At 41.6% G+C, this 19,560-nt stretch overlaps 1 protein-coding gene across 4 annotated transcripts in view; it reads left to right on the top strand.

Moving 5' to 3' along the window:
• bahcc1b (BAH domain and coiled-coil containing 1b) overlaps window positions 1-12,723 on the top strand; it is a 64,915-nt gene extending 52,192 nt beyond the window's left edge. For 3 of the 4 annotated variants that reach the window (XM_046378221.1, XM_046378220.1, XM_046378222.1), the window contains exons 18-28: window positions 465-635; window positions 1,193-1,443; window positions 3,435-3,606; window positions 3,826-3,943; window positions 4,521-4,596; window positions 4,675-4,783; window positions 4,869-4,985; window positions 5,088-5,225; window positions 6,118-7,556; window positions 8,379-8,615; window positions 9,137-12,720. In XM_046378221.1, the coding sequence (XP_046234177.1) occupies window positions 465-635; window positions 1,193-1,443; window positions 3,435-3,606; window positions 3,826-3,943; window positions 4,521-4,596; window positions 4,675-4,783; window positions 4,869-4,985; window positions 5,088-5,225; window positions 6,118-7,556; window positions 8,379-8,615; window positions 9,137-9,346 (3,038 nt within the window). In that variant the 3' untranslated portion in view covers window positions 9,347-12,720. Of the gene's footprint in view, window positions 1-464; window positions 636-1,192; window positions 1,444-3,434; window positions 3,607-3,825; window positions 3,944-4,520; window positions 4,597-4,674; window positions 4,784-4,868; window positions 4,986-5,087; window positions 5,226-6,117; window positions 7,557-8,378; window positions 8,616-9,136 lie in introns of all 4 variants that reach the window. The other variant, XM_046378223.1, reaches the window with a different exon arrangement.
• Window positions 12,724-19,560: the final 6,837 nt, after the last annotated feature.

Genomic DNA, 19,560 nt, shown 5'->3' with positions numbered 1-19,560 from the left:
CCTTTGTGGCCTCGATGAAATGGAGAAATAGTGGTTGAATGTGTGTGTGTGTGTGTCAGTGTTTATGTGTGACTAAGGCAAAGTGTTGACGAGAACGCCGTGTAAGTGACAAGTGTGTCAGAGATGTGTTGACACCTGACACGACCCCCGCAGTCAGCGACACACAGCTGCCAATAACAGTCTGTGTGTGTCCACTTTGCGTCACTGCAGTTAAGGACGAAACAGTGGATTATTGTGCAGCTATTAAGATAAGTTTCATCAATCAATGGCAATGTTTTTCTGCCTCTCACGTAACTGTATTTACTGTGATGTAAGTTTAGCTACAAGCTTGTGAACTGAACTGTAGGTGCTAGAGGAATATTGAAAGCTTGCTGTCAATACATCTCATCAAGTGAGCCCCTGGCTTTAGTTAACAGTAGCCCACAAGCTTTCTGACTGATCATATTGATGTCGTGATTCCACAGAGGAGGAGGAGGACGGCAGCTGTGACAGTGACGAGGGGACCGGTGACATCAAGATTAACTCATCCTCTAAAGAAGCTCCTGCAAACCCTGCTGGGATTGTTTCTTTTTCATCACAGTCCTCCAAGCTCCAAGCAAACCAGAAAGCCAAGAGTAAGAGACCAGGGCCTCCTGGTGAGATCTTTGTATATATATCTTTAAATATATATTCTGCTGCTATATAAAATCTGTGTTACTTTGTGACTTTCAGTTTCTGACTGTGAAGGACAAGGAGTGTTTTTGACTAAAGTGAAGGATAGCTCAATGTGCTTGGATTTTACAGAAAAGTTTCAAAATCTAACTCTAAATGTGGTGTTGTTTAGCTAAAACAAATTTGATTTCAGGTCAGAGTTGCAAGATATTACCCAACCACTAAGATTATTAACTATTTTTGGGGATTTGTGGATGGATTGCATAGAACTCTTAGTGTTTTCTTACAGTGTTGCTGAGTGATGTATTTCTTAAGAAATTTTGTTAGTGATATTAATATAATAAGAAATTCTCATATGGAGTAATCTAATATGCACAGAAAAGCTTGTCAAATAACTGTCATGTGACCTCCAAGGTTAGGAAATGAGAAAAATCTACATTTCTTTCCTCATATTAATCTCTGGCCATATCTAATCTAACATCACATATTGACATTTTTGCTATGTATCTGCTGGCTCTAATTTTCCTGATGTCCTCTGCAGCCTCAGGCATGGGGAACATATCCAGTACAGATCAGAGGAGAGCAACCAGAAGGCCAAGCCTCTCCCATGCAGACAAGGGACATCTAGACTACCAGGGGACTAAAAAATGCTATTTGCCCAGATGGGGATTGTCGTCAGTGAGTTGCAGCTTTGGGGACGGCCTGGGAAACCGTGGAGCTGTGACAGACACCAACAGGTCTAGCAGAGAAGCTGTGAAGAGGACCTCAGTGGGACGGGGGATTCTGGGAAAGGTGAGACATTATACAGTAGTGTCCAGTAAGGACCAGTGTTGTGGTGGTGACTGCTAACTTTACTTAAGCAGTTGACAACAGCAGTGATTTATGGCATGTCTCCACCACCGTTATGTTACGTTACGTTACACTCAAAACTTTCTTTTAAGTTTAGCATTTCCCTCCTCAGTTGCATCACTTATGCACTCCTGTTTTAAAGATCAGGGAAAGTAGACACCATTGAAATAGTGTGTTTCTACCCCCCTTGAACTTTATATAACTTCCTGAGGATGATACCTGTTGATCTTGTTATGGAACCAAAATTGTACTTTTAGGTTATACAACATCCACAAAACATATTCTGCCAATAGGAGCTAAACATATGAAGAAAATAGACTGCATTTGGATGTAACTCATGGGCAGGAAGCTGTACACCTAAATTCTCTTCCAAAGTTCAACATCCATTTAAGGAATACAGAATCTGTGCGCTTCGCAGCTATTTTGTTTCCCCTGATCTTTCACACACTGTGTGGGACAGGAACTGAGAAGGGAAAGTTGAGATGCATTTGCCAATTTTAGAGGCATGACATAAAGCTTACATAATGAAAATCACAATAAATCACTGTTGTCACAGAGTAGTCAGGAATGTAAGTGCATTAATACTGAAATGAATAAATGAGTAAAAATGGACACACTGGTTTTTTTCAGTCAGAACAGGTTCGGTTAGGTTCAGACAGCGGCTGACTGGGAATGTGTGTAGAAGAGGAAAGGTGACTCAGAGAAGGTCACTCCCTTTGGCCTTCTGCTGCATGCATGTAAAGGCTGAGAAAGACAGAAGCAAGGAGGAATTTGGAAAGCCCTCACCTCAAGTTCGCTCCTTCCTTGCTGAGGAGAGCCACACCCTGTCAGGAAGTTTGAAAATCCTGTAGATTACGACTAACACTGCCTATAATAACTCTGGCTCCCATACAGGGAGGTGCTTAGCATCAGCTGTAAATCAGTCACTTTGTCAAATATACCATTTGCTTTGTAATAGGTGTTTTTTTGCATGCTTGTCTGCCGTGCTAACACACCACTGGCCTGTCTTATTCGTTCAGGCAGACGTTAGCACCCACATTCATTTTAATGAGAAGTGCCCCGAGGTTGCTTTAATCTTTGAGTCATTGTGAGGGAATGTCCAAAAACACATAACTCCAAACCGAACAGAGAAGTATAAAGATAATCATTGGCCATAACCCTACACACCCATGCATGCCTGCGCGCATGCACACACACACACACACACATATGCTACCAGTACCAAAGGGAAATAATCACCTATGCCCTCTGGTGACGAAACTTCTGTCACTAAAATATATGGTCTCCTGATGTGGAAAACTTCAAGAGACAGTACACACGCCCACACACACCACACATGCACACACACACACACACACAAACACACACACACACACCATCTCTCATGCATTGAATATTATGGTCTTTTCTTTGGAAAGCTTAAATACAAGCAGAAACCTGTTAGGTGAGCTGACTTTCCATCATCAGTCATCAGTCATCTTTGGATAGACCAGCCTAAACCGGTCGGGAGATGGATAGTATCTGTTGAGTGTGTATGTGTGTGTGTGTGTGTGTCTGAAGGTGAGAATGTAAATTAGAGTTCCAGCTTCTATATTAGCAGGCGTCCACAGAGTTGAAGTGTCCTTGGGCAATACGTTAAAGTCCTACCAGTTCAAGAGCTGCAGTTATCACTGACTGTGACCTCTGACTGTTGAGTGAACAGTGGCAAGTGAGAAAAAAAATCCTGCAGGCTTAATTGAAGTATCACATTACAAGAGGCTGCAGCTGTTTTTCACTGAATTCTTTTCAATGATTTCACCACATCAGTCACATTATTCTAGAAAGGATTTGATTCAGTCACCTGCAGATCCTGTTTACTCTTGATTATTTTGGGTATATAATGACATCATATCCTGCTTTCTACCCACTGATGTCATATTCTGTCTCTTGTCCAGGCCAAGGGCCATGCAGTGAGCCGGCTCCTGCAGAGTTTTGCAGATGACGACGGCTTCCGGTTAGATGAGGAAAGCAGCTTCTCAGAGGGTGAGGAGGAGGAAGACGAAGAGGAGGAGGCAAAGGAGAAAATGCTGATCCACCTCCCTCCCAACATGCCTTGCAGAATACCTGGTAGGCATAAACAGTGACACATCATTTATAATTACATACATGTGCAGGTTTTAAAAGCATGTTTGATCCTTTTCACACATGCATACACACCTCTTTCTCTGCCCTTTGTCCCTCCTTTTCACTTCACATAGCAATTATTCAGCACACTCACAAATTATGTATATCTTCCCCTTTATCTTCTACGTCCATCCATCTTTCTACCACACCCTCCCTCTACAGCTCTGCCAAACTGTGTGTTGAGTAAAGAGATGTTGGTGGACGGGCTCAAGATCCTGATCTCCAAGGAAGATGAGCTGCTGTATGCTGCCTGTGTCCAAACTCTGGACCTACCTGACATGTAAGCCCTGCTTCTCTGCTGTTTCACCATGGATTCAAACCCTTGAAAGACTCCAGGGTTTCCCACAGTGTTTTATAGCGGAGGTGTATATGATAAAGCTTTAACCTTAAAGGGAGCAGAGCAGGCTAACTATATGACTAAGAAACTGCCATATATGACAATTGTTAGTTCATCTATTGATCTCAAGTCGAGAAATATAAAAATCTGGGTGGATAAACGCATCAACTAAACAACTTCCTGGAGGAAAACCTGAGTTAAGTACTAAGAATACATAATACAACAACAGTGTAGAGTTAAAAATTTAACTTAGCACTAATTAAGTGCCTGGCAGCTGTGAAATCTTGAAAAACAAGTGTCTCGATGATCATAAAGCCGAGACACACAGCAGTGGCAGGCAACACAGCTGCCAGTAAAAAAAAAAAAAAAAAAAAAAAGACTGAACACCCTTGTCTATTTTCAAAAGACAACCCTGAATTTAACAGTGAAAATCATGTTAAAATAATTTACAAATTAAAATAACAGTTTGTCTTTGAGGAATTTTGTTTTTCATTCATTTCCCTTTCCTTATATCTCTTAGATTCAGTGTTGTAATTGAAGGGGAACGAGGAAATCGCCCCCGGATCTATTCTTTGGAACAACTACTACAGGAAGCTGTGAGTTTCAGTCTTGAGTCTCCAAAGCATCTGGTCAGATTTAACTGCACTATATTGAGAATTTTGTGATTTTTCCAGGTGTTAGATGTGCGGCCACAGACTGAGGCCATCTTGACTGCAGGGACACGAGTGTGTGCCTATTGGAGCGAGCGCTCTCGCTGTCTTTACCCTGGATATGTCCAACGAGGTGAGCGAGATGCACCGACAACCTCACATGTACACTGATGCATTCCCAGCATCTCATGTCCTCTGTCCCTTGTGTTGTGCCTCAGGTGGTCCAGGAGAGGAGGAGAAGGAGGGTAGTGTGATGGTGGAGTTTGATGATGGAGACAGAGGAAGGATCTCCCTCGCAAATATCAGACTTCTACCCCCAGGATATCAAATCCACTGTGAGTATAGCTTTAAAAATAAGGATGGGAAAGATGAAAGAAATGCATACAGAATGAATGAATGAACGACAGAGAGATATTCTCACACATCATCTCTGTTAGGTGCGGAACCTTCTCCAGCACTTCTAATCTCACCTGGTCGCCGCGGCAGACGAAGCTCCACCCAGGAAAAGAAAGATACACCCACAGAGAAACCAGCCAGTGAGGACCCAACAGGCAGGCCGCAAGAGAAGAGACCAGGTAAGGCATCCTCTGCTCCTTGTATTTAATGTTTTGTAAAGATTTGACAATTTGAAGGGTCATTTTTAGCCAACTATGATCCAGTGTTTGTAATGCATAAGAAAGACTAGCTATCTATTTTAGACTTGAGAAATAATGGTCTAACTAGTGAATATATTCACACACACAGACACACAGCACTTTAGTTCATACTAATGCTGCATTAGATTTGTACCCGTGAGTCGTTTTCCGAGTTGTTTTCTGACGTCCAAAGCCAACTCCTCAACTTGGTCATCCTCAGAGGACACCAAATTCGCAAACTAAGATAGCTGCCAAGAGCATCACCTGTAAATAAAAGCTGTAATCTTGGTGTGTTTTTAACACTTTTGTCTTTTTTGTGTCTAATTTAGTGAGCCACATCCAACTTGGTTTTAAATAGATGTGATATCAGTCAGAGTCTGGAGTTACGACTTATAAGTGCAAATTGAATGCAGGGGAAACTGACCCAAACAAGGTCTCATGAACAGTTCCAACTTTCAACCAATTATCAGATGCCTCAGAGTCTGGAAACAAAAGAACTTGAAATTCCTTGTTTTCCACCTATCATTCATATGTTCAGTTTGTGAAGGTTCAACAGTGTGCTTTGTGTAGTTAAGCAACAAACATGTAACTCATCACAAACTCAGGGTGACAATAAGGGTGGAAGAAGAGACAGGTTTAGCAGCTTTGTTGTAGTTTGATTAATGAATAAGTCTAAACTTACCTGGCTAGGTGAAGATCAAAGAGATAAAGATTACTCAAAGAGATTAAGTTACTCCAAAACTCTTAGTTAAACAGTTAATCTTAGTCTACTCTTAAGACCTGTCATTTCATACTGATCATAATTCCTCTCTGTTCCCATTGTCTTTTTCAGTTGGCAGACCGAAGAAAGTCCACTCAGTGCCTAAGACTGCCAGCATACTGACATCAGCGACAGACTCTGTAACCAAAAGCAATGCTTCCATGTTGAGCTGGTCTGTGCCCAGGAAGAGACCGCCAGTTGACTTCTTCCTCTTCAATGGGACATCTCGTAAGACCCAGAGGAGGATAAGAGAGCGAGACTTGGGCTTCTTTCACCGGCCTGCCTCCCACCCTCTAGTACCCCCAGTGCCTATTAAAGGCATCTTTGGCTCTCCTTTTGAAGGTGACTCATTCAGTAGCATAGCCAACGGCTACTCTACCTTTGGAAGCTCTGCTGTTGGGCGACCTGTTACCACGGTGGCTTCCATGGGGCTTCGGGACTCCTTGTCCTCTGCTTGCTCCTCAGCTGTCACCACAGCAATGGCAGGTGGAAGCAGGAAGCCAGTGAGCGACCGCGACAGGAAGCAGTTCCTAGTGAAGCTTGACCATGAAGGAGTGACCTCTCCTAAAACGAAGAACAGCAAGGCCCTGCTTCGACTCGGGGGAAGTGGAGGCAGAGGCGGAAAAACTCTCACCTCCGCAGGAGCACCACTACGATACATCCATCCTGCCCTGCTGGTGAAGGATGGCAAGAAAGCAGGAGGGGAAAGAGAAAGTACTGGACCCCGTTCAGAGGCTATTCTTAAGGGCACTCCACCTCTGAGAAAGGATCTTTTATCAGCAGGTCTCGGAGTTCAAGGTGGAGAATATAGTCTGGACTACCCAAGTGACTGCCCCAGCTCTTACTCTGAGCTAGACGAGGATGATGAGGATGATGGTCAAGATACTGAAGCACGTCGAAGAAGTTCAGCAGTCACATCCCACCGTGGTGGTCGTTTTCTCTCTCGTCTGTCTGTATGTTTCTCCTCTTCTTCCTCCTCTTCTTCCTCCTCTGGCTCCATCTCCTCCTCATCCCTCTGTTCTTCAGACAACGATTCCTCTTACTCCTCTGATGAAGAGTCCTCTTCTGTGCTGTTGCGCCGTGCACTGCTCCAGCAGGACAAACACAAGCACAGGCAGAACATGACTTCCAACCTCATGAGCCCTGACCCTACCACGTCCACCTCCTCTCCCTCTGCCTCAACCCCTACTCATGGCTTTGTGGCTAAAGCCAACATGGCCATCTCGGGGTCAAAGGCGAGGGCTGACAGAGCAGAGGACAGGAAAGAGTTCATGTCTAAAGGTATGACAGCTAACAGTAGCACAGCTAAGACCCAGCTGAAGAGGAAAGAAGGAATTCCCAACAGCCACCATCAGAGCCAAAGCAGTTCTGTGAGCCAGCAACCAAAACCTGCTTCCAAGGACCCAGCAACAGCTAAGAGACAGAGGATGTCCTCACCTGAGCCCCTGCCTAGCATGGCTCCCCTTCTGCCTGGACGCCAGCTCTGGAAATGGTCAGGCAACCCCACCCAGGTAGGACACTTTGGGCTTTGGGTTTAATATTTTCTTTCCTTGCATCCAAGATGTTGTTGAGGAGAGGGATAGAGGTGAATTTCTGAGTTTGTTGTATTGTTTATTTCTTTAATTATTGCTTTTCCGGTACACATATTTGGAGACCTTTCAGCTTTTCACCATTGCACTCCAGAACTTTATCATTATCAAACCTTATTATCTTGATTATATGGTTTCAGAATTGTTCCCTTAGGTATCAGTAACCTACTTAGCAACAACTTAAGTAGGTTACTGTTGCAGTTTCTGTTGTGTCATACATTGATTACATACAGTTGATCAAATATAATCTCTCCTGACATTGCTTATTCTGCATAAGACTTTTTGGTAATACTATGAGTCTTACTTGGTGTGGTTAATGTCTGAATTTGTTATTATTAAGTCTCACTCCTGAGATAACGGAACAAAACAGTTTGAAAAACTGCTGCCACTCTCCACTTCCCATGTTGTTAGATTTGCAAACATAACTGCATCTGTGGACTGTGATATGTAGCTTGAAAATAAACTGACCCTTTACTATATTAAACATGTTAAGACTGAATTGGTTTGCCAACAAACTCCTTTAACTCAGTAGAATCAGTGTTATAAATATGTGAGGCAACAAACATCAGTTTTTTGTCTAGAAGCAATTTTTTGGTTTCGATTAATCTTACTATACTTTGGTAGACTGAGTTTAGCAAAACAAACAAAAATACTAATTAATTTCTGAAATGAGGCTGGTGGTGAAATCATCCACACTGAATAAATTGCCTGAGAGTGCTATTTTTATTCTCTTTCCTCTGACAGAGGAGAGGTCTGAAGGGTAAAGCCCGCAAGCTTTTCTACAAGGCCATTGTGCGGGGCAAGGAGACTGTGCGTGTTGGCGACTGTGCTGTGTTCCTGTCACCTGGCCGGCCTCAGCTGCCCTACGTGGGCAGAGTGGAGAGCCTCTGGGAGTCGTGGAGCTCCAGCATGGTGGTCAGGGTCAAGTGGTTCTACCACCCAGAGGAGACTCGCCTGGGGAAGCGACATCGTGATGGCAAGGTAAAGACCAGGGAGTGCAAGTAGAATTTCTAAAAAGGGAATGGTCAAAGTAACAGTCTGTGACATTTTCCTATAGGTATATTACTGCTGTGCTTTTTTAAATTCCCATCTGATATTCATGGTCGAACCTCCATTTAGTTTATGAACTTGTTACCATTTTCAGTTCTGCATATTCAATGTAAGTTCTTTCTAACTAGCTGGTTTTTGCATTTCTAACAACAGCGATAGAGGTTTGTTTGTAATGAACAGAAAAAGAACTGGGTAGTTAGTTTGAGCAACATTCAACATGACTGAATAAAAATAAATCATCAGATCATCATTTTCTAACATCATCACATGTTAGAAAATCACCACAAAACAAGATATGGCAAAGACAATATGTGTGGGAAGTGCAGAATGAAAACAGTAGCAAAGATATATACCACTCAGCATTTTCTTGTAAAAGCAGCTGTAGATTGCTTGATTGTCTACACTATGTTATTTTGCTCATATACCAACTAGTCTTTCTGTCTCTCTACTAGAATGCTTTGTATCAGTCGAGCCACGAGGATGAGAATGATGTGCAGACCATCTCCCATCGCTGTCAGGTGGTCAGCAAGGCTGAGTATGATCACCTGATGCGTGAACGTAAGCCCAGCCACACCGTGAACGACCTGTTTTACTTGGCTGGTACCTATGAGCCGACCACGGGACAGCTAATCAGCGTGGACGGCATGGCCATTGTGTCCTAGCACCACCAGCTAGAGAGAAATCCAAAAATTGACCAGAAGTCTGGAGTTGACTGCTTCCTGGATGGTCCTTCAGAAAAAGCAGGGGACAGAGGGCAACCAAGTCAAAGAGTTTCAGCTCTGCGTATTGATCTGTCTCTTGTAAGAGAAGGAGCTAACCCACTGGATGAAGCCTGACACTACTGGCACTTAGAGGAGTCTGCTTTGTTCTAGGGGAAAGTCTGATGATCCATATCAGATTTAACCTCTTAATCAGATGTGGACTTAGGCTCCTTGTTGCAGCAAGTGTCTACAGCCTTCCCTGTGGCTGATTTAACAGAGTATTCCATCTCTGATTACAGCAACAAAAGAAGAGGAATCAAGGACATGAGCACTTTGGAGTACAGTAGCTTGGAAATGCTATGGAGGAATGGTGGCAGACTTGGCTTTTTGAAACAATGACTCAGAAAGCAGGAGAGACTGCATGGGATGGAGAAACTTACTGTAAACCACACTGGTTTGGAAGGTTTTAATGGTCTTATAGTGGTAGTTTGACAATGACAACATGATTGGGAGATCCCCAACAGGACCAAAAAACACTGTAGTTCAGACTTGTGTGTGTAAATGTGTGTATCTGTGTGAGTGTGTTTGCAGAGTGGCTGCGATGACCCTGTTTGGCATTTAATGAGCTCTAAGTAAATAGTGCTTTATCGTGTGAGTGTGTTTGTACTGTATGTGTTGTTATGCACGTGTACACCTGTGCTCATCAAGCAGAGATGGCATCACGACACGCCATTGGTATGTCTCTAACCCTCTGAACGTTAATCTGTCCAGTTCTTAACGTGCAGAAACACGAAATGATTTCTTCTCCTGTCAAGCCATACACGTCAATACCTCTCTCTCTCGTATCCTCCTATTCAGGTGCGAAGACACATGTAAAGGTTGTTGGATTGTTTATTTGAATGGTGCGTGCCTGTTTGTGTGCATGGGCGAGTGTGTGTGCTTTGTACAGCATTATGCATAGTATAACATGTTGTAAATAGTATACATATATATTTGTTCTTGTTTTTTGCTGTTTTCTTTTGCAGAGAAGATTATTTTATTTAGATTTTTTTAGGGAGTGTGTGGGTGGGTTTGGGAGGCTCTTTCAAATGGAGGAGGCTGGGTTAGTTGCCTTCTCCCTCAATGCACTGAACAGGATTGGATTTGGGGTCAAACTGTACAACTGATGCGAAGACTTTGTGGTTGTAAGCCCTGCTTTAGGCAAAGGGTGAATACGTTGGGAAAAGTTGTTTTTATAAGGAAATCAGAAAAAAGGCTCTTTTTAAATATGTGTCCAGATTTTTTGTCTTTACTTCACTCCGTTGGGTTTAGAATGTGCATTTCCTGTTGGGAGCTTTCTTTTTTTTTTTTTTTTTTAACAAATACTGGAAAAGAAACTGAGTTTCTGCTGTTCTCTGATCCTAAAAGAATCTAGTTCTTCTTTATCTATTTTAGCCTGTATTCCTATATAAAATGTAGATATTTATCTGGCATTAAGAAGAAACATACCAAAGCACCTGTGAGTTTACGCTTCACCGCATTAGAAGAAAACAATTTTATGAAAAAAGACAAAAAACGCTCAATCAAATCTGAAACCGGGACCCCTGCAATCACTGAGGTATTTTGAGTAGAGTTCCTCTCGTTGTCTGCTCGTGTTTATCCAGTGTTGCTATGACAGCCTCTGAGAAACGTTGCAGCAACATTGTCTGCACACTACCCAGCTGATGCACTTGAGGTCTCTATGGCAACCAGGATAGTATCACGTGACTGTGAAGGACAATCAGAGCCAATCAATGGGACAATGTTGAGAGACAAAAAAACAAGATACGGATCAAATCACAAATTATGCTTCTTGTCACTTTTATTCCTGCTTTGCCAAAAATGTCTCTGTGTTTTGTGTTTGCTTGTTTTTACCATTGTCTTACTGTTTATGCAAGCCTGTGATGACTGTTTGTTGTCAGTGTATAGGATGTACAGGGGGGAAGAAAATGAATGCCTTTTTCTTTTTTAGGACATTGACTGACTTTTAACAACATTGTTGCTGTTACACTGCAAAGCAAAAGCTTTAAAAGGAATCTAATGTGAAACTCGATTTTAAAATATTACTTTTATGGGTCTATAATTGAATTTTTTAAAGCTGTATTTTCTTTAAGAAACACTGGATTCAGTTCTAACCATCACGTTTTAACAGAAGCGACATCATTGTGTTTTTTAGACCCACTGGAACCTGCTTTGTACGGTTGAGAATGCCTACTAAAATATATTATATAGGTTCAGTCATTCTTTGGAAATATGACTTAAATATTTCCTCATGTACAAAAGGAAAAATTATTTATCTTAATTTTATTGCCTTTTGTGTTTCATTAAAAAAAAAGATTCTTATAAAAAAACTATCTTAATTGTTTTTTGTTTCCTCCTGTTCTGCTGGGTGTGAGTCCTCTGAATACTGCCTTGTGTTCATCAATGCCGATCATTTGTCTGCTCCGGGAAAATGGACCACAGAAGAAAGCGTGGAAGAATGAGAAGGGGAGGGAAAAAAGCAGAGGAGGAAGCAATTTGAAACTGTAGCTGTAGCCAATAGAGAGGGAAAGAATGGGGAGAGAAAGGGAAACTGTATCTAGCAGTGTTTCATGGGGGATGACGGGCAGGATAGAGTCTCTTCTGACTGTACAGGTGGGTCAGGTATTCAGAATAATAAAAACGGAACAGGACCATTAAGAGAACAAAGCAAGGGTATCAGCTTCCAGCCTGCAAAGATTTCAAATCCTGACTGTGTGAGTGTGTGTGTACATACATGTGTGAATAGCTGCAGAATTGCAGATGCACATGTGCTCATCAGACATAGCGTGCAAGTCCTGTTTATACACCAGTATAAATCCACAGTCTGCATGCACTTCTGTACTTCAGTGGGTTTTCTGATGCCTCCGTATGTGCGTGCAGAATGTGAGAGGTGGGAAGAACAGTGGAGATTATCCCCTGTAGGGTGTGGAGTTTCTGGGACAAAGTGTGCAAAATTTACGGTGTTTTATTTGAGACTTCCTGTGAAATATTCACACCTTTTTATCGCACTGTAAGCGGAGCCTTTGTGACGCGGCTTATTGCAACATTAAAGTCTGGATGGAGGATTTACCTTTGACCTCAAATTACAGTCTGGTTGCCTCGTGGCAGCCTGAGAAGAAGGTCTGAGCGGCGCTGACTTGAATGTCGGCCGTAAACTTTATTTTACTCTGAGTTGTGTTTTTAATGTCAGACCCGCCTTGAAGGTTTTCCTTTTTCTTCCAGACCATCATATCTTCCCTGCTTTACTTGTCAATACAGGAAAAGGTGACTCACCTTTTTTATGAATAACTTTACTAATGGTCCTTGGCCATAGGTTGAAATCACGCGCATAAACACACATGCAAGTTCTTTGTCCAATGGTATGTGTGTGTGTTTGCTTTCCTTTTGTATTCTGCTTTTAGCTGTTTCGGCAGTTTAACATGTTATTACAAAGATATGAAACAGTAAGCCTGCCAGTGACCACACACACACACACACACATTCTCCACACTGTTGGTCTTTTACATCCTCCTCTTTGGCTCCTCAATCAACCAACGCCTTCAAAACACACAGACATTAAGTGCAGTCTTTGACTGCTTATCAGCAGGTTTGCACTGGGCTTATCTGGTTGACATTGTTAAACTACTTTACCCAGAATGCTGTGGGAGATAGGGGCACAATGAGAGGCTGGGGGTGCCCTCTGGGTTAATGAGAGAGGGCTTTCACGTCGCAAGAGCAAACATGCCGTAAGCTGATTTGTGTGTATGAGTATGTGTGTGTTAAGGGTCAAGGTGTCAGAGCAAGGTGTGGCAGTTTTTTCTTATTGTGTGATTTAGTGTTCAGATGTGGGGCTGGTGGAAAGGAGCAAAGACACCAAATCTGAAGCATGTCACACATCTAGAGGAATCTAGAGACTATGTACACTGTGAGTTGCTCTGTCAGTGTGCATGTGTGCAGTGTGTGTTACTAAGTGTGTGTATAAGGACGTGGAAAAGGAATAGTGCAAGAGGTGGTGAGCAGAAGAAAAAATGATGAACTGAAAAAGGACAGGGTGTGTACCTGAATGTGTGTGTGTGTGAGAGAGAGAGAGAGAGAAAGAGAGAGAGAGGGCTCTTGTGTGTGTGCTGGGGGGGTGGGGGTTCAATCCAGTGAAAGCCTTCCATTTAGATATAGCCTCAGCCTGTCACTGAAGTGAATGAATGGCTGTCAGCTGCAGCGGGATGCAGCATGTGTATGTAGATAGTTTGTATGTGTGTGTTTGTGTACAGGCTTGTGTGTGTGTGTGTGAGCGCTTGGGTATATTCAGGTCACTCAGACAGGGAGTAAGGAGTCTTTTCTCTCACCTCATCCATCGTTCATATGAGCCTCTGTGAGCTTGCCACCAGTATCCATCTCACTAGGTGTGTGTGTGTGTGTGTGTGTGAGTGACACTGTAGATGTCCACAGAGCCAGTCTGACTCACTGGTAGTTGTGCAACGTATTCTGTGGCAACAGATGGTAGGCTTACATAAATCATGGATTCTTGGCAGTGTTGAAGTCTTGTCCATGTTCTCCTGCATTACGACACCAGCTAACGTCCAGCGTTCTTTCTTTTTCCCCCAGTTTTATGACTTGTTTCACCTAGTGGTCCATTTCACGCACACACACAAAAAAAACAACTGTGATCTAGTATTCTACACAGATAACTGGTTGTATGTAGATGTTAAGGCAATACCTTCACCTCAACAATAAAAGGGAGAATGTCTCACCAGTCTGAGGCATAAACAGGAAATTAAAGGATTTTGTGTCTTCAAAGGTTTCCTTTTAAACGCACTGTTTTACATTAGTACTCAATGATCATAGTAAAATCTGTTGTAGCTTAAGTCAAGACAATCACTTAGAAGCACAACAGTAGCAAAACAACTTTTTTACCCCCTTGAGATGTGCAACGCATTTTTTTTCTAGCAGATCTTAGACTTGCGTAATAGTCAAAATAAACTTTCCAGTGCAAGGGGCAGGAATCGCACCACTCTGCTCCACAGGCACACCACACTGTTTAGCCTGATATGCTTTTCCGTGGCCTTTTTGAAGCTGCCGTCGTCAGTCTGGGTGTGATTGAGTTTGGACTAATGGTCTTGGATAAAAAACGGGTAAAATGATCCTTAACAAACCTATTATCCGGTTATTCAATCCGAGGTGCCATCAGTAAATTAGGCTGGAGGAGACACATTTTGAGACATATTTTGTCTCCATATATCTTATATATCATTTAGTAAATAAAGTAACTTATTAATCTATTTTACTCAACCACATTTCACAGGTTTTCTTTGGCCCTTGCTGCTATTTTGATCATGTCTTTGTCTCTTTAATTAAATTCATTTACATAAAAAAATTTCTTTCCCATGTATATGAAGAAGAGCGCTTTAGGAGGACTTTATCTACAGAGAACAAAGTAGTTTTTAAAAACTGATCATCAAAATGTCAATAAAAGTGAGGGTTGGTCATTTATTTCAGAAGTATTTTTGTTATATTTATAGAAAAATCCATTTATAGAAAATCTCTACTAAATCACTGCAACAGCCATCAATAAATCAAAAGCTCTAACAAAATAAGAAAGTGAATGAGACATGAGGCGGTTAGATGCAGTTACTGATGACAACAAGCTGTACTTTAACAACCACTGTGAAGTTAATTTAACTGTACTGCTCAAACAGAGTAAGTATCAACTGAGTAAACTGGGTCAGTATCCATACTATTTGTGATGCATGGATTGACTCTGAGTTTATCCAAATTTGCATCTATGCGTGATCATACACCAACCCAGATAATTTTCTCTGATTTGGAGACCCACGCATTTTAAATTATGTCGAGCATCACAAGCTTTCCAGGTGATTCCTTTGTTGCATGCTGTATTGAGTTACTTGAGGACAGAATATACAAAACTCTCGAGAGGAAACAGAATTTGGGAATGAGAAAATGCTTTGTCCTGTTTCACCCACCTGCAACCCATCCACTGTTAATCAGAATGTCAATTATTATGACCCAACCTGCGGATATAACTGCAATCAGCCCATCACCAGTACTCACGGTGAAGGAAAATATACTACGGGCGGCTCACTGAAGTTAATTCAAGTTTATTAAAAAAAATAAATAAATAAATCTGAATCTTACTCTTGTAATCAAATACATTGAACTGAAGCTCAGTTCTGAGGCTGTACTGTGAATAATTTTTTTTTTAACAAATAAATTTATCAACTTCTGATCAACCCATATAAATTTCAGGCTTATATTACTTGATCATATGATTGTGGCTTTTAACAGTTGCTGTTTGTTTTTGCATTTATTACACTAAAAAAGCTAAGAAAGCTTGTTGTGGTTCAATTGCTGCCTGGAGCTGTGTGTCAGTGTAGTCAGGCAGTGCTTGTTCATGGATTTGTGACGTTCAAGAGGTCTGAACGGACCATGGAATTTTTTCCAAAATCTTGCTTGCTCTCGTTTCTCTAATTTTACTGACCTCAGTTTTAACTTTAGTATTAGCTTGTTTGAGAAAATTAATTTTAAAAAATATTATGTCAAAATAAAAGTCTATGTTGTTTCATACATTTTGCATACATATTTGGAAACAGAAAATATTTTTCGTCCGTGCTTTAACTTAAACTTGCGCTGGCTCGGACTCATCGAAATTCAAACTTCCTCGATAATCTCCTAAATCCATAAGATTTTAACAAGAAACTGCAGAAAAAACATCAAGATAATTTTTTCCTCTATCCTTAATTAAGGAAATACACACACACACAAACACACACATTACTCTGAGTAGTTCTGGTGGTTATCACTGATGCTGGTATTTGATATTTGGAATAGTGGAGGAGTCTTGGCCCACTCAAGGGTGTCCGACAGTCAGAATAGGTCAAACATCCTGTAAAGTCTTAGTGGACACAGCAACCGGAGCCACGGTCACCTGATAGCAGCGGTGTGGGAATGTGTGTGATATTTATGATATGACCTGGATGCAGGGTGGAATTTATATGTGTGTGTGTGTATGTGAGAGCGAGAGAGACTTTTCCAACTCTATTCCAGTGACAGCAGGAGAAAAGATAAGCGCAGTATCTTTATGTAAAACAACCGGTGCAAATCTACTTACACACACACACACACACATACTCAGATTGCCCTGTATGTTCTTTCCTCTTAATGTGTTGTCAGCTACACTGCGGGGGTCACCAAAATACCTGTAACTGTACACCTGTCTGGCAGAAACAGGTACAGTAAATTAACATGAAACCTGGACAGTGTGACAGTGCTTGAGGATTTATCTCCTCACATGCTTCCATCAACACTTTAAATGCGAATTGATGCAACATTTGTGATGTTAACAGGCAGACAGTCAGGTTGCGTTTCTTCAGATTTCATCAGATTTTCTTAAACATATTGCTCCAAAAATGGATGCTGCTCCATAACTTCAGTGAAACTTTTTTTACGCTGATAACAATAAGCACAGCACAGTTCCTAAATAAATAAATATAGCTACAAACATGTATTTCTCTTATAGCAGAAATTGTCTGTATTCTCAAGGAAAACACTGTCAAATAGTTTGACATTTTGGGAAATGTGCCCATTGTCTTTTTTTAGCAGAGACTGAGACGAGAAGATCGATTTCATTCTTATATCTGTCTGTTAAATATTAAGCTCAGGGGAGTGTTATCTTAACTTCACTTACAATTAAGATTAGAAGCAGGTGGAAACAGCTAGACCAGCTCTGTCCAAAGGTAACAAAATCGACCTACCAGTATCTCTAAAACTAACTCACACGTTATATCTCAAACTGAAACGTTGTGTAATGAAATGACAGCTTGTCACTAGGGTGATTATGTCCTGGAATATATCCTGGTCAGCACATGAGTTCCTGGACAGATTAAACAAAACATATAATTTGTTAATTCGTGAAATGATACTCCTATCACTCGCTAACACCTGGCTTTTGTCGTCAGTGGTAAAGGGTACAGTTGGAATTCATTCCAGAGTCAGGTATTTATCACAACATGGGAGATCCCAAGGTGTTCCCAGGACAGATGGGATATGTAATCCCTCCAGAGACTTCCGGTCCTAGCCTATGGTCTCGTCCCACTTGAAAGTGCCCACAAAGCCATGACACTTAGGTGGACTGGTAAATCAAGAGCTCTGCCTTCTGGCTCAGCTCCCCACTCACCTCAACAGTGCAACGCCCACATTGCTGCTGATGTCGCACTAAACCGTCTGTCCATCTCACATTCTGTTTTCCCTTCACTCATGAACAAGATGCCGAGATAGTTAAAGTCGTTCACTTTGGGCAGCCATTGAGGCACAGACTGATGCTTCCAACAGAACCAAATCAAAAAGCAGAAACACAAAAGACGTTACTGATTATTACTTTGAAAAAAAAGTTTTAATTTCGTCTGGATGCGGTCTGATTAGGCATATGATATGCTGCTTCCTGTTATTTTATGTTTCTGTTCAATGTAAATCATCTATTTTTTGTGGGCTTCCCTGCATTTAGAAAAATCTGCACACATTAATTTTGTTGTGAAAATGGTTTTAGAGGTGCCAGTAGGCTAATTTTTTAGATTTGGGCAGAACGGCTAGCTCTCAGCAAAAACACAAAAAAGTGTATTTATGAAAATGTCAAAATATTTTTTGTGTGTGTGTGTGTTTGGGGTTCACCTCACATTTCTGATTTTTTGTTGTGTATATGTGTTTTTTAATATTAAAACCAAATGAAACCGGTAAAACTCACACTGGAAAATCTGGAAATTAATGTTTCATTACTGTGTTTCCTGAACAAAACACAGCCTACTACTACTTCCTACTCAGAGTAATAGGGGGTACCTTCCTAATGCTACTGACGTACAATAAGCTTCCTCTTTTCAAATGGCTCTCTGTGCTGAGTAGCTGAATGAGCTTCCTCCATTTTCACCCAAAATTCAATTCCATTTGTCAGTCACAATTAACCACTGAAGCCTGGGCAATTCTTAGCCCCCCCTCCCATCATTATTTTTCTCCCATTACTTAGATGCAGGACCAATATTATCTGATGACCTGTGTGTACTGAAACATGAATGGTTGTTTACAATGAATGTTTTTACTTTATACTTTACACATATGGCAGATTCATAGCCATCAAGAAAACACACAACCTCTGCAATTGTTACAAATCACAAAGAGGAGCTCATGTAATTCTAGTCCCATTTGAACATGGCTAATGTCAAGTCATAGTTGCCATGGTAATAAATTGTGGAAAATTAATTAACAATTAAGAGAATAATTGGTAAACATAGCAATCTCTGCACTCAAAGTAGTCTCAGTAGACCTGTTTATCATCTTGAAAGCTCAGACTGATAATAAAAGAATGTCAGTGTAACCACAAAGACAACTGCCTTCATACCATGTCTATTTTACATTTTCTGTATGAGCCTCCCCGCTCATAGTCCCTAAAGCTAAAAGCTGCTCTGCTCTGTCTGTATGACTGACGATTCATCAACTGACAGCGATCCTGAGAGATTAAGACGCCACGCTGAGTGAGCAGAGCTGAACCAACACACCAGGAATGTACAGCACAAAATCAATGGAACAGTTAAGCTTTCTATATATCACACAACAGAAATCAAGACAGGCGGGGGAAATCCTGGTTATATTTTTGGTCTTTTGTTATCCACATTGACTCAGCAAAGTGTGCGTGTGTGTTTGCATGAGAAAGGAGAGACAGAGGAAGAGGTGGAGGATTATGTGTGGATTACGAGCAGTGTGTGAGTGTGAGAGGAAGCTGTGGGGAGAATTTGTGGCTATGTTGCGGTAGTGAAAGCACAGGATAGGTGTGTGAGCCAGGATGCAGGTTTAGGATCAGACGCTGTGTGTGTGCGCGTGTGTGTGTGTGGTGTGTGTGTGTGCCACTGGAAGCTGTTTGCCCTGCCCACAGTGGTCTTGGCAGTGCTGTAACTGCACCCACATGTTGGCACAACCTGGCACAGCAAGGACATTCTCCTCAGGTGCCAGGGGTCTGTGTGTGTGTGTGTGTGTGTCTGCCTGTCTCTCTGCATGTTTAAGTTTGCGTTTGTGAGCATGTATATTATCTTAGTGGCTCCTTTGTGTTATTGATGTCACCTTTCTGCTGGCTCAAAGAGAACTTTTTATCTCTAATCGCC

Source organism: Scatophagus argus, chromosome 21 (assembly GCF_020382885.2).
Source record: "Scatophagus argus isolate fScaArg1 chromosome 21, fScaArg1.pri, whole genome shotgun sequence".
NCBI lineage: Eukaryota > Metazoa > Chordata > Actinopteri > Scatophagidae > Scatophagus > Scatophagus argus.
Note: the sequence above shows the minus strand (reverse complement) of the source record. Positions and strands in the feature narration are given on the sequence as shown.